General features: G+C 31.7%; 2 protein-coding genes and 2 pseudogenes across 2 annotated transcripts; 1 reads left to right on the forward strand and 3 right to left on the reverse strand.

Moving 5' to 3' along the window:
• Positions 1 to 1,993: 1,993 nt before the first annotated feature.
• LOC111033195 lies at positions 1,994 to 2,635 on the reverse strand (annotated as a pseudogene).
• Positions 2,636 to 3,719: 1,084 nt separating this feature from the next.
• Positions 3,720 to 4,468, forward strand: LOC111033193 (annotated as a pseudogene).
• A 1,341-nt stretch (positions 4,469 to 5,809) lies between these two features.
• Positions 5,810 to 7,845, reverse strand: LOC111033200. Its single transcript, XM_022313839.1, has 2 exons — positions 7,495 to 7,845; positions 5,810 to 5,926 (listed from the first exon to the last, which is right to left on the reverse strand). Exons 1-2 carry the CDS (start codon positions 7,843 to 7,845, stop codon positions 5,810 to 5,812), a joined length of 468 nt encoding a protein of 155 aa, XP_022169531.1.
• Positions 7,846 to 11,813: 3,968 nt separating this feature from the next.
• On the reverse strand, positions 11,814 to 13,697 carry LOC111033196. The gene is made up of 2 exons (XM_022313835.1): positions 13,603 to 13,697; positions 11,814 to 12,290 (listed from the first exon to the last, which is right to left on the reverse strand). Exons 1-2 carry the CDS (start codon positions 13,651 to 13,653, stop codon positions 11,814 to 11,816), a joined length of 528 nt encoding a protein of 175 aa, XP_022169527.1. The 5' UTR covers positions 13,654 to 13,697.
• Between the last annotated feature and the right edge of the window lie 1,701 nt (positions 13,698 to 15,398).

The following is a 15,398-nucleotide window of genomic DNA, read 5'->3' on the forward strand; positions in this document are numbered from 1 at the left end:
AAAAAAAAGACTCAAGTATCGGATAAATGCATAGAGGATGCTATTGAGATTTTAAAACGACCTTATCCAACTCTCTCTACACCTGATGATTGGTCAGTTTATGGACAGCATCTTGCGAATAAACTTCGCAAATATACCCCCCACGCTAGTTCCATTGTCCAACATTATTTTAATAATATATTATTTGAAGCCGACATGGGAAAATTTGATCTACCTAATAGCCATGTACTTCAACAACCTCAATATCCAAATTTCAACGCCTATTCAACACCATCTGCTACATTTTCTCAAAGCTCTCCATTGTCATCCACGGCCTCTCCTTATCACTATACGCCCGTCATTTCATTGTCTCCAAATGAACCACTTCACAAGCTTCTTTCACCAGTACCTCAAATGGCTCAAACTCATGACTCAGGACTGTACAACCATACTGAAACTCAGCCAAACTCATTTCCCTAACATTATTTGATAATTTTTTTATTTTATTTTATTTTAAAAGTATTATGAAAAGGATTTTCATAAATTTTGTTAAATTTTTGTTAGACGCAATATTATAAAGGTTTAATATGTTTTTTATTTTAGTTATTTGTTTCTCTATTTGACAAAAGAATGTCATTTTAATTTTTATGCAATAAAATACTTTTTGTGCTGTACTTATTGTCTGTTTTTATTTAGAATTTCCTCATTATTTTAGTTTTTATATTACCTTAATATATGGATTCAGAACTTCAACAATAGCTTGACAAACTTCCGGTACTAAGAGTGATATAAGTTGTTTTGATATCAAAAACGTATACTGGAGACTAGTGTAAGAGTCTCCTGTAGCAAGGAATCTCAATGTAACTGCTAACCTTTTGTCAACTGGAACTGCGTTTCTCATGTTAGTGTCATTTTTCATAATTTTTGGTCCAATTTTGCACAGCAAAAATTCAAAGTCTTCTGATTCCATACGAATAAAGTTTTTAAACTGTCCAGTAGTTTTGTCAAATTTTAAATGATCCAATAAATTTGTCCCAGTTTCTCGTTGTCTAAACAAGTGAGTGGTCCACCATCTTCTATTTCGTCGACTTGTCTTTTTTTTGTTTTTTAAAACAGAATGTAACACTATTAACGCGGCACTTTTAACTTTAAGCTCATGTTCCAGCAAAACTAAATTATTTTCATGAAGAGACATGATTAATTATTATTTTAATAATATATAATCAAATACAGTAATTAAAGTGTATTTTATTAGTAAGTAAATTGTACTACAACTGCTGTACTTTGTTGTAAACGTCATCCATTCATGCTCGCTGAACAATAACTAAAAATCCGGAACGCGTATTTGACGCACAGATATCAAGTTGTGCGATGCAGCGTCCAAACAGAGCATACACAAGCATTCGTGTTCGCACACAGCGAGCACACATGCTCAGCTTGTGCGTGCTCTCGTGTGGACGCGCCTTATGATAGGTATTTTAATTTGGTTATACTGTAATTAGCAAGATATTATTATCATAGAGACTCAATTATCGTAAGATAATATAATCTCAGAATCTGATGTATACTTATTTTTTTCCTACAATCTATGTCACCATTCAACATAATAATAATAATAATGATAATAATAAACTTGTACAGTTCGTGTACAGCTTACATTCTTACTCATTGCCCATTGACCTATATTCAATACTCATATCTTTATAGTACCTTCCTTAGGGCTTAGATCATGATCTAAGGTATCCAGTACCCACAGGCCACAACCATGTACCAGTGTACCACTCGCCACCATGGTGGTACGGCACCACCCAAATAAATTAGGTATTGCATCTGCAATACCTGAACATAGGGATCGGCGCCTCTGGAGCGTTCCTAGCTCGTGAAAACGCAACGTACAATTGCCCGTGAGTGAACACGGGTGACGGCAGATGCAAACCAACCCTGTCAAACGTTTGACCCTGGGATTTTTTTATGGTCATCGTGAACGACAACCACACCGGAAACTGAAGCCGCCTCATTTCGAAAGGCAGATCATCCTCACAGCTATAAGCGACCGAAATTGGAGGTATGACGATGTCCTGTGCGTCGCCGCCACCTGACAACATCCTCGCCGTAAGTTGTGTTGCCGCAGTTCGGTTGCAACCAGCCTCGTACCGTTGCACAGTCATCTCCTTGAATCGAGATTCCTTAGCAACTTGACTATAGCACCGACTTTGAGATTCGATGCGTACGGCGATACACCGTTCAGTTCCAAAGAGTTAAGGAACTCAATAGGATAGTTGGCGACCTCGTCCGAGTCGATAGCCACTACCGTATCTATGCCGTAATAGATACTTCGGCTGCCACAACGCGTTGAAACACTTGGCGATTGATTGTACGACATTCCTCGTTCTTGGAGCACCATGTAAAAAATACGGTCGACCTCGTGCAGTTGACCGTTGCCTAGCCTCAGTAACCAATCCGTGAAGTCCGCGTCGTTACCGGCGCGTATGTTTTGCGTAAGTTCAAACTTCTCCGTGTTCCTCCACAAAGAGTTGTGTTTGATTGACTCCAAAACGACGGAACTTCTTGTCTCCCTGAAGACGACGGTCAATATCTGTCTGAAGTCGACCGTGAACCGGATCGGTTTGCCGCCGAACGTTGTGTGTGATCCCATGAAGTCCCTGAGCAAGCAATCGACTCCCCGTGAGCTGTGTTCCCGGTGACATTGGCCATTCGTCCTGGTCGATTAGCGCCGCGTCGAGTATCCTCTGTGTTGGTAAAACACGATTGCGTACGGTCTTTATCGACATACGCAATAGTGAACATTTAATGTTCACGATTGCGTACGATTTTTATCTGCACCTTTTAACTGCACTGTTGCCATTTGCTTTGAACTTATAGAACAGGGCTAGCCAAACTTTTTTTGGTCACGATCTACCAAAAATATGCTTCACCTTTGAGGATTGACTTATTAATCAACTTATTGATCGACTATTATCGAAACATAGAGCGCGTGGCCCTAAAAATAAATTCTAATATGATCGACTTTGAAATTGTCCGAGATCGACCGGTCGATTGCGATCGACTGTTTGGCCGCCCAATTATTCTATAATATCGAACATACAATTTAAAATTAATTGATATCCGATCGGTGATATTTGATAGGCGATAACGAAATCGGTTATTTTACTAGGATATTTTAGAATATTTGCACTCGATAAAATATTATGTATACTGCAGTATATCTATCATTTAATAACTCAGTGAATAACCGTCGTTGGATTATTAACTTCAACGCGTGTTTCGTGTTTTTCGAGTGAAATATGGAAAATAAAGTTAATTTTATGACTTCTGAAAAAGGTAGACAACTAGTTTTACTAAATCTGCATAAATATCGGTTTATTAGAGAAAGAAAGGACGGAATGAAAAAATGGTTGTGTACAAAAAAAACATGTTATGCGAGTATTTTGACAAATGGAGAGTGTGTCCATGAAACAATTAATGAACACAACCACACTGAAAATTCAAAACAGAGCATTGAACGACAAGTATTACGGGAAGCTTGTAAAAGAAAATCAAATGATACTATTTGTGTAAGACCCATAAAAATAATTAGAACCGAACTTATGGGGAACAGTCACTCTGAAATCAAGCACAGAGATGTACGATCAATTCGAAAAGCAATGTACGATGAACGTCGAAAAAATTATCCCGCTTTTCCAAAATCACTAAATGAGTCAATTGAACAACTTAAAGCAATGGAAGATGACGATATAATACAATTTCAAGGTAAACAATTTGTTTTTATTCCCGACAATAAATCGTTTGTTTGTGTTACTACAGAACAGAATCTTTATTTTATGACAAGTACAAGTGAATTTTACGCTGATGGTACTTTCAATTATGCACCAACATTTTTTGCCCAACTGTACACAATCAATAGTTATACAAATAGGTTTTATGTACCAGTGGCATACTTTTTATTACCAAATAAATCAAAACAAATTTACGCAGACATGCGGTTGTTTTTACAAGAACTATACGAAAAAATTGTTTTTAAAAATTTATTGGTTCTTAAAGAACATTTGGATTTTGAAATCGGTGCCTATGAAGCGGTAAAAGAAGTTTTCCCTAACATCGAAATAGATGCATGTCGATTTCACTTAGGACAGTCTTGGTGGCGCAAGGTAAGTTTATTGAATTAAATAAATTAAAATCAATAGTTAATCAATACATTTGCGTTATTTGTAGATTAATTCTGAAAAAGAACTTCGTTTGGCCTATACTAAGAACTCCAATTTGGGAAAATGGTTAAAACTTTTTTTTGGATTACCATTTTTACCTAAATCCAAAATGCGTTTGGTGAACTCATATCAATTTGTCCCGATTTAAATATTGGATGTTTGTTTTCTGACTACATTTTAAAATTTTAAATACATACGTGGAGAATGGTTGTTTATTTCCGCCAGAAATTTGGGCTCAAGAGCCATCCGAAAATCCTCGGTAAATATTCAACTATATAATTGCTATAATAACTATGATTTTATATTTATATTTATTTTTTTTTTTAAGTACGACAAATGGATCTGAAAGTTTTCATCGAACCTACAGTGCTCAATTTCATAGCTCCCATCCTTCTGTCCATGTAGTTATTTCAATTCTAAAAGAAACGCAAGTGGAAACATGTACGAAAATTCAATCAGTATTTAAAGGTAGGATTAAAAAAATGGAAAATGCTGATTTAATTCGTATAAAATAAGTGACGAAAGAATATAACAAGTACAAAAAACATAAAAATATTATAACATATTTGTCAAAAATTTGTTATTTATGTGGTACCAAGGTATAACATTTTTTATTGTATTATTTTAACATTTTATTAATTTTAATTATTTTATTTTGTATACTATATTATAACATATTTGTCGAAAATTGAGATTTTTAAGTGGTACCATAACTTAAGTCATTTTTCCAATATTTAAATTTGACTGATCACAAATAAAAACATAAATTTGGCGACGTTGCACAGTAAATCGTACGCAATCGTTTGATTTTTGGGGTAAATATTAAAGTTAATGGTTTAACGTACGCAATCGTGTTAACGTACGCAATCGTGTTCTCAAAAAGATACAACGTACGCAATCGTATGGTACCCCTCTGTGTGAGCAAGGTCGCATGGTGATAGTCGATATAGAGTTGTCGGTCAGTACAGGTTCAACGACAATCCGAACGTCGAGTGCACTGTCATGCCACCGTCCATGAGTAACACGGTGATCCCAGTGAAATGACAACTATTCAATTTTGGTTGGTCAAACTGAGTCACTCAATTTTCGAATCTTGAAACACTGATCCAACTCAATCAGTTCATCTGAAAGAGTCGATTCATTGAGCCTCATTAACAACACATGCGACATGCCTAATAGTTAGTCTATTTAATATTATCCACCGTGAGGGTTTGTGAATGATCCTTTTTTTTGCCATCTAGGAGTTTAGTCTCCTACAATACAATAACAACTTTTCGATGTCATGACCTCAATTAATCACCTTTTATAAAAATACCCACACAAAACAGAATAATGTCGGAAAATTCGGTCCTTAAAATAGTCCGTAGTACTCTTTGATAGAGCTGTTTTACTTATTAACTCTCGTAACTTAGTATTAATCAGAATTTTGTTAACTTTATTATGATTTGTGAGAACATTTCTTCATAAACACTATTATTTTAGTTTAAATACGTTTGTAACTGTATGAACAATTTATTTTTACATTTTTAAACACAATATTTTGCTACATTAACGACTGATGACAATCTTTAAGAATAAACATTTGTCACGCAAGTGTTAAATCGTCATTTTACTTTCATCAAATATCTCCCGGGCAACGGTCCAATAGTTCCTGATCGAACCTTTTCAATAATTTCAGCGACATCTAAACGTATGGCACCAGGTCTCCAATTTCGATTTATCTAAAAACCGTTGAGGGTTTTAAATATTTTATTTGCATAATGCGTTTTGTATATTTTAGAATCATCATAGTAGACCCAACGCATAATTACTAATACCTGTTTTTATAATATTTATGGCTAGTAAGAAAATCTTTTATCATCGTTTTTAAACATTAATAGTTTTGTTGTTTTTCATTGTATTTTACGTTATTTTTTTATCAATTTCAGTCCATATATTTCAAAGCGTTATGTTTTAAATTACAATCATAGAATGTATGCACATCATGTTAATTTTATAATATACTTAATAGTACTATAGTTAAACCTAATTATAATATAATCGACAGTACATTCCTATGCAACCGAGAGGGTAGGTCAGGCATAATAATAATTAAGTCTCTAAGGAGAAGCAGATCTAAGTAATTAGGAAGGTGATAATTGTGGTGCTTAAACTTAAGAAAGAAAATTCAAAAGAACAGCTCTTGAAATTAAGTGTTTATAACACGTTATACATTGTTTCTAGATGTCAGTGGGGGACGCTAACTTATATAAACCCCAGCAATTACAAGAACATTGTTAATTCGGTGTCTCCTAATTGCGGACAAAGTGACACAACATGGAAGTTGAGGACGAAATCTAAAAAGTTAACATACGAATTGCGGACACAAATACATATAACACACTAATTGCGGACAAATGTCCATTTATTATTTTTGATATAACGATTGTGGAAGTTGGAAATTACTGTTTGATATTGACGATATACTGCTATACGCGATTTTATAGATTATGTTTTTTTAACTGTATAAATACAGATTATGTTTTTTTAACTGTATAAATACAGATTCTGCATTGTTTCCTCCAGAAATATGGACAACATTTTCTTTTTCTATTTTACGAACCACAAATGATAGTGAAAGTTTTCAAGCTAAACATTATGGTACGTTTTATCGCAGTCATCCTAATATATAACAATAGATCGAGGTTTTAAATGAAGAACTGACTAGTAGCTATACGAAAATGAATTGTGCTGTACGAAATTTAAAATTTCGAAAAGGAGGCATTTATCAGCAAAGATGTTGCAATATTTGAGTGGTGAAATCAATGTTCACAATAATTTTATAAATAACGATTGCTCTTTTGTAAGACACACATATTTTTAACCTCACCTACCAAATTTTGGTAGCTTATCCTAAGTCCTGAAAAAGTGGTGAAAGGAAATATTTGTGTCCAAAACTAGAGTGGTTTTTATTAAAAAAATACTGTACATAAATAGTATTATGATAACGAAACTCGTGTCCGTAATTGTTATGTTTTAATATTGACCTAAATAATTCGTTCACAACTAGTATATTATGTCCTGCTGAGTCAGTGCTGACTTTCACAGATAGGTTCATAATGAAACAGGTCCATCCTACTAAGATAGTCATCATACCAAAATAATTAAAATTAAAATTATCAACATTGTAAAATTATTTATGATTTTATTAAAGTTCGAAAACACCTTCCTGGGTGGATTAACTTTAAATAATAATGTTACAATAATATTAACATAAGTATTTTTTATTAGGTGAGCATTTATAACTTACTTTAACACCACTGGTTTCTTCGACTGACCATTGCCATCCCATGGTCTTAGGAGTTTTTATCGGTTCTATTATACAATCTATATGTCCAAACGTCTTACCTGGATACATTGTCCTGGCAATTTGTATAATTTTGTCATTAGTCATGAATTTGTCAAAAGATTTTTCAGGAAGAAATATCCGGGAACAGTAATCGCATTTTTTCTTTGTACCTCTCTTCTTTGGACGCCGAGGCGTGACCGACTGTACAGTGGTTGTGTTCACAGAACTAAACACAGGGGGATACATCTCATTCAAAGAGACTACTGCAGTCCTATCTTTTTTTTTATTTATCTTTATCACTTTTGTCAACATTTTTTTTTTTTAATTTTAAATTTTAAATAGTATTTTTATGCATTTTAAAAAGTTTGTTATATAATTAAATTATTTGAATTTATGTGGTGTTGTTAAGAAAAATAAATGAATGTTAGTTTATGTTGATATGAATATTATATGTTTCTATACTCATACAGCAAAAATACATTTTATATACATTATACTCATGTAGTATATTGAAGTTTTATTGTTTGAATCTATTTTTAATAATTAATCAATGATTAATGATAAATACTCAACTTTATAATAGCTGAACGTTTAATATACAATTTTAGATTTTAAATATAAAATACAACTGAACAAAAATTATTAACATCTTGACTAAATATATAGGTATGATCACAGCGGTGCGTGACCTTGTCCAAGGTCTACTCCTCCTACATTTATCGTACCTAATTTCATATGTAGTCATAATGTTAGGCACCAATATTTTATTATATGTGAATATTACCTACACTTATAAGCTCAGGCGTAAAAGTATACCTAAAAGTTAGTAAGTTAAGTCTGTCGTATCATATGGGTCGAAACAAATTATAAAAAATGGCATCTAATTTTTTCCATGATCAATTTTCTTTTTCTCTTTCAAGATTTTCTAAAAAGTTGTTATAAACAAATTTAAAAGGTTTTTAATTTATCGTATTCTTTTCAAAAATGTATCTGAAATAATAATATAATATAATAAAATATATATAAATATATATATATTGTTATATAATAAAAATTAACTTTTTAAATGGGTAAAAGGGCGCAAGTCAAAAATCAGTGTCCACCTATTTACGCCTCACACAAAAATATTTATCGTGTACACAAAACTATGTTTTTCCATTCACGCTGGTTATACTGTTTTTTTTTAAATTTGATAAGCTAATTATTAATTATTAAATAATTTGTTTTTTAAATCTGAATTTATATTTTTAAGTTACCCATTTATTATTCAGTGTCTATGATTCGTTGTTTAGTTAAGTTGTGTTTTTCTCAAGTAGCTAACTCAATTTATAAAAATGAATTTACAAAAATGTATCAACGATTTTCAATCACTAGTTTACCGCGTACAAAGTAATTAGACTCTAGTCTATCCAGAATGTACTTCTCTCCATTCTCATTTACAAACATACATAAACTTTTCTGAAAATTATTTTCAAAATAAATACGAACTTTCCGAATGCGGATTAAAATATTCAGGTGTTGGAGATATCGTTGAATGCTTCTGCTGTGAGCTAATTCTTCATAATTGGGAGAAGCAGGACAATCCATGGATCGAACATTGCAGATACAACCCAAAATGTAATTATTTATAATTAATTCGAGGAAATCAGTTTGTTCAAAAAATACTAGCTAAATATTGTAAAACCGAACATATCTGTACTAATGAAAATAGGTCATACGATACCGTTTGTTACATTTTGTATAAGTTATGCTCAGGTCCTATTTTTTAGTGAACCCTGACACAAAGTGTGTAATCCGAAATTGAAAGTGTGCACAACGGATTCGAGAAGTGTGTACCTACTAAATACTAATAAATAAGACTAGATAGTAGTTCGTGATGGGAATAATCGAATGAAATAATCGAATCAACATAAATTTATTATTAAAAAATGATCTTTATTCTCTATTAGGTATTTAATATTTATAGATAGATAGTATATATTACATAGTACATAGTATCTTAAACTTTTAAAATTGAATGCTTTATTGATTATTCATTAATATAGATTAAAGGGGTTCTAAGCGATCAGATTTTTCATAAATTTAAAGCAATAAGCTGGCGAAAAAAAACATACTTTTAGAAGTACAATTTTAATTATGAAAAATAATTTGAACTCGTTAGCCTCTTTTACTATGTTTTGTAGGAAAAACATTTTCATTTTTACGACTTTTCGGCACTTTTAAGTACATGTTAATTTTGAGAAATTAAGAAAAATCATTTGTAACTGTACTACATTAACTACACAGAATGTCTGAAATCTATTTCCTACAAATCATAAAGCACAAACTAAAAAATTCAAATTATTTTTCAAAATTGAAATTGGATTACTAGAAGTATGTTAATTTTTCGCCAGCTTATTAGTATTATTCTTTGTCGCTTTGTCTTTGCATATTTTCAAACGGCTTTTGATGAATTGTGCACGCGCGTATGTGTGCTATGAACATGGTTGTCCCGTTCGCCCGCAGACGGGCGATATGAAATCTATTGTATTTTATTATGGATTATTCTTCGAAATCCTAATTTTATATTTTACATGATATTTAGGACAGAATTGATTAAAGATAGCTGTCATCAATATTTTATGCGCGAACGAGTACTCTCTTACCGGCACGATTATATTAGTAAGTTGTTACCATGAGTTTGTAGTTTGTGTTCATTTTACGCAATTGCAAACAACGATCAATTTATAAAAATGAGTGACTGCCGATTTAGTAAAAAAACGCGTCCAAAATTATCTGCGCCACGGAAAAAATCAAGGCATAATTTGAAAAATATACGTAAAGAATACATCAAAAGTACTAAGTTAGGTATTCCTCATCTAACCTTAGAAAACAACGATATTCAGGTATCTATGATTTGTTTAGTATAATACATAGTATTGTTATAGAATTATAAATAAAATAATATATCATATTATATTATTTTACATTACATACCTATCTACTTTATTATTCATTGATTTTTGCAATAGATTTTGGATCATTCTAATACTTCTGCAGATGAAAATGACGACGAAAACAATGATGGAACTGACAGCAGGTAATTTATTATTAGATAATCAATTATAATTATACATTTTTAATTTTTATATTTTTATTTCATAGAAATACGGACGATGCACATATAAATAATAATATATTTCATTCTACGTACAGATTGGTAGTATCAGACAAACATGAACAAAATGCCGAAGAGGCAGAAGAGTAAGTAATTCATGTTTGTTACTACATATAAGTAAAATATGTTTAGTTTTTATTTCAATTATAATATTGTTTCTAATATTGTATTATTTAAAATATGGTTGAATTTCTTGATAAAATTGGATCTAGTTTATACTTGAGAGATCAAATTCTAATGGTGGGTTTAGACGGCGCGAGTTTGACTCGCGAGTATGACTCGTGAGTCATACTCGCGCATCACTACCGTGAGCGAGTCCCGCGAATCTGATTCATGGTGAGTCGTGACTCACCTAGATAAAGGGTGAGCCGTCGTCAGTATCCGCGAGGCAGCCATGGCAAATGTTCCTACTGTGAGTCCTATGGTACCACCTCGTGCAGCTGCAGCATTTGCCTTTATTGCAGCCCATATTTAAAAAAAAAGAATTGCAAGTCGGAAAAAACGTCAACGCCGTTGGTGGATGAAAGAAATATTTCGCCAGCGATTTCAATACGGAAACAGGCTAATGAGGGATATGCAAGTCGAATTAGTTGATGACCTCATCATGAATTTCACGCGCATGACAATCGATGATTTTGAATATCTTGTGTCACTTATCGGTCCTAAAATTGAAAGAACGAATACAAACATGAGAGAACCCATAACAGTCAAGAAACGACTTGCCATAACCTTAAGATTTTTAGCCACAGGTGATTCCTATACGAATTTACAGTACCTGTTCAGAGTATCAAAGAGTTCCATTTCTTTGATCGTTCCAGAAGTGTGTGGCGCTATAAATGAAGTACTTCAAGGTTACGTGAAGGTAAGTGGACTTTAAAAAATATTTTCTAGTATCTATACTTGCAAATGAACATTTATTTCATCATATTATTATATTTTACTGTGTATAAAAAATGTATTAAATATTCATACTGTATTAATTAAAATATATAATTAAAGTAGGTATAAAATAAAAAAAAATAAATAAAAAACTGTTTTTAAATATGCCGAAGCAACTGGAGTAGGTGTAGTTATAAAAAATGTAATTTTAACAAAAGTAAATCTATTTTTATTTAAAAAATGACTAAGGAGAAAAACTGCTAGTCGTTTGATGTGTCTCCGCTGGTGATGGCGCAGGTGAAGCAGTTGTTGAAGTCAATACTTGATACTCAATTGGGGATACTGCACTTATCTGTGGTGTATTGTACCTATAAAATAATGTACCTTGATCTGCTTCAAATAAAATATCAGCAAATGCCCGCTTTACGTAACTGAGTGTCATTGGGTCATATTTTCTCAGCTCATTTGAGAGATGCTGACCATATGAATAATAAGGGTCATTTGCTATTTCATTGGATGAGCGTAGCACCTGGAATGCATCATTCAACATAAGTAGATCCTTGTCTTGCTCCTCATGTTTCCTTTTTTTGCCAGTCTTTTTGGCAGTCTGCTGACTACTACTAGTGGTTGGAGGTAGGAGATTACTTGTTTCCTGTTGTAAACTACTACCTTCAGTATCCTGACTTGGTGGGTTATCTTCTGTTCCTTGTTCTTGCGATTCCTTCAACATTGAGAAAATAAAAATACTTTTATTTCTGCTTATGAAGATAATATGTAGAATTTCAAAAGTTTGAAATAATTAGTAAACATTGAAATAAATAATTAAACAACCTTCCCAAAATTTGTTTGCAATATATAATATAATATTATAAAAAGTATTTTATAAATTAATTTAATATAAAATGAAAATTCACTTTGCGTAGGCAGTTGCTATTGTTGCTATTGTTGCTTATTGTTCGTAAATAGTTAAAAAATATATCTTACAGTAAATTTAACTAATTTTTTTTCGTTATCACTGATAACTTAGATCAGCATGAAAAATACTTAAAATTAAAAAAAATTTAAAAAAATGTGGCCGATAAAGTAACAATGTTTTACATTACAGATACCATCAAATGAAGAAGAATGGTTGGAAAAAGCCAAGGATTTTGAAAATAAATGGTCCTTTCCTCATGCTATAGCTGCTATGGATGGCAAGCATGTCATTATACAAGCTCCCTCATTCAGTGGGACTGAATACTATAACTATAAACAGTTTTTCAGTATTGTACTTTTTGCGTTAGTTGATGCTGACTACAATTTTATGTATGTTGACGTTGGTACTCAAGGACGTATATCAGATGGTGGCGTTTTTAAAAATACTAATCTATATAAAAAATTGGAGAGACATGATTTAAATATTCCCGAGCCACATGCATTGCGAATTCCATACTTATTAAAAGTACCATATATGATCTTGGCTGACAAAGCATTCGCAATGAATGAATATACAATCAAACCATTCGAAGGAAATCCAGAGGTAGGTTCACCCGAACGTGTTTTTAATTATCGACTTTCCAGAGGTCGTCGAGTTGTAGAAAATGCGTTCGGGATACTGAGTGCTGTTTTTCGTGTTTTAAGGAAAAGTATGGCGTTGCAACCCGAGATAGCATCGAAAATTGTCTTAACAACTATATACTTGCATAACTTTCTGAGAAAACGTCCTTCATGCCTAATTTACACCCCCCCAGGCAGTTTAGACACGGAAAAAGATGGAGTGTTAACTAATGGTAGATGGCGACAAGAGCAACCAACATCATCGCTTTTATCTATGCGAAATATTCCACGTAGAATAACTGATCATGCCAAGACAGTACGTTTACATTTAGCTGATCATTTTGTTTTGAACGACGTTTTACCTTGGCAAAATAATTACTAGAGTCAACTATAAGCTAACCATATAATTTTACCCAACTATTTTCAAAGAACTATTGAAAATTAATTAAAAATTAAATATAAATAATAATATAATAATTCAACTATGAAGCACTTACTTGGTTAAACATGGTGTCTAGAGTATCATTTGGATTATCTTTATCCATCATGAAATCAAAATACTTATACGCGAACCATTTTGACAGATACACGTCCTCACTTCCTGTTAACAACCATCATAAATATATATTATAATATTTATAATTAATTAATTAATTAATATTATATATTATAATATTTTATATGTTTATATCACAGGCTTATTTGTAACAACATTTTATAATATTAAAAATTAAACATTTTAGACTAATGTTACTTTGTTTGGTAATATAATTTGTTTTTATATTAACGTAGGTATGTGTTTAATTTTATTTTAAATCTCAATTATTAAAAAATTTAACATAAGTTCGATAGTAAAATAAAAGACCAAAAACAATATGAATTTATTTATTTCTATGTATTATCATCTGTTTTTCAGAAAAAATTAGTGTCACTCGCTATATTATTACTATATCACACTGAATCTATTGTACACATACAGATAAATTTAATTTGCATATTCATTTATAAATTTATTAAATTCAGATTATTTGTTTGTTCTATTAATAAAATAAGTAGTGGGTATTAGGTATAGTCTTGGGAGAAATTTATATAAATACTCTATGAATAGATAAACAACAGTACTATAAATATAAACGAAGTGAATTATCTACATCCTAAACGTTGCAGTAAAATTATATTTATAAAACAATATATGGACTCGTCGAACAAGTCATTCGTCTCCTATGTGTTAATAATCCACGTGTTAATAATACAAATATGTTATTAATCAATATCATTGGCGTGTTACATTTTGTTTAACAATATTTATTAATTTATTAATTTATCAAAATATGATTCATTTATATGGAATAATAAAATTATGATTAAAAAATATTCTAACCAGATCCTGTTATACGACTTTTATTTTGTCGTGACTTCTCACTCCGATAGGTACCCATTAAAGTTTTCATCTTCGCCTTCATTACTGAAACTGGGAGTTGTAAACATGTTTCAATTTCTCGCCAGGCATCCTCTCGCTTGTTTTTATTGTGATACAGCTTTTCTCGCGAATTCCACAAAATAGGATACTTTTTATATGTTTCAATTAATTGAATACATTTAATTTGATCCATTTTGATAATGCGCACAGACAAATAATTACGTTTACAAGGCGCGAAACAAAAGTGCGAATCTCCTTTGACGCGCACCTCGAGACCGACTGACTGACGGCTCGCCGCGCATCCGCCTCGCGAGTCGTGATTCGCGTTCTACAGCCGTCTACACGTCACGAGGATTGACTCGCGAGTCCGACTCGCGAGTCAAACTCGCGCCGTCTTTACAATAATCAAACATAACAATAGATGCAATGATTTTATTCCGTATGTAACACAAATAATAATAATAATAATAATAATAATACTTGTTAATTGTAATGTAAAATAATATCAAAATATAAATATTTATTTTACAATAAAAATAAAGATTTTAGAATTAAATTATTTGCATGGGTAATGTGTAAGTGGTATGTTTGCCTCTGTTCTAAGAATATTTTATAATGTATTATATTATTGTTAGTAATTAATTTTTTATTAGAAATATACTATGTTGAACTCAATTTCGCAAAAAACATGGCATATGATTATGTTTTTCATAATAATAATAATAATAATAATATTATATTATAGTATTATAGGTTCTAACTGAACAAACTAACCTATCAATTGAGAACAATTAAGTACATTAGGTATATCGTATATGGTATTGATTATTGATTAGATACAAAATACAATATTAATTTAATATATACATATCA

This window comes from Myzus persicae, unplaced genomic scaffold (genome assembly GCF_001856785.1).
Source record: "Myzus persicae strain clone G006 unplaced genomic scaffold, MPER_G0061.0, whole genome shotgun sequence".
NCBI lineage: Eukaryota > Metazoa > Arthropoda > Insecta > Hemiptera > Aphididae > Myzus > Myzus persicae.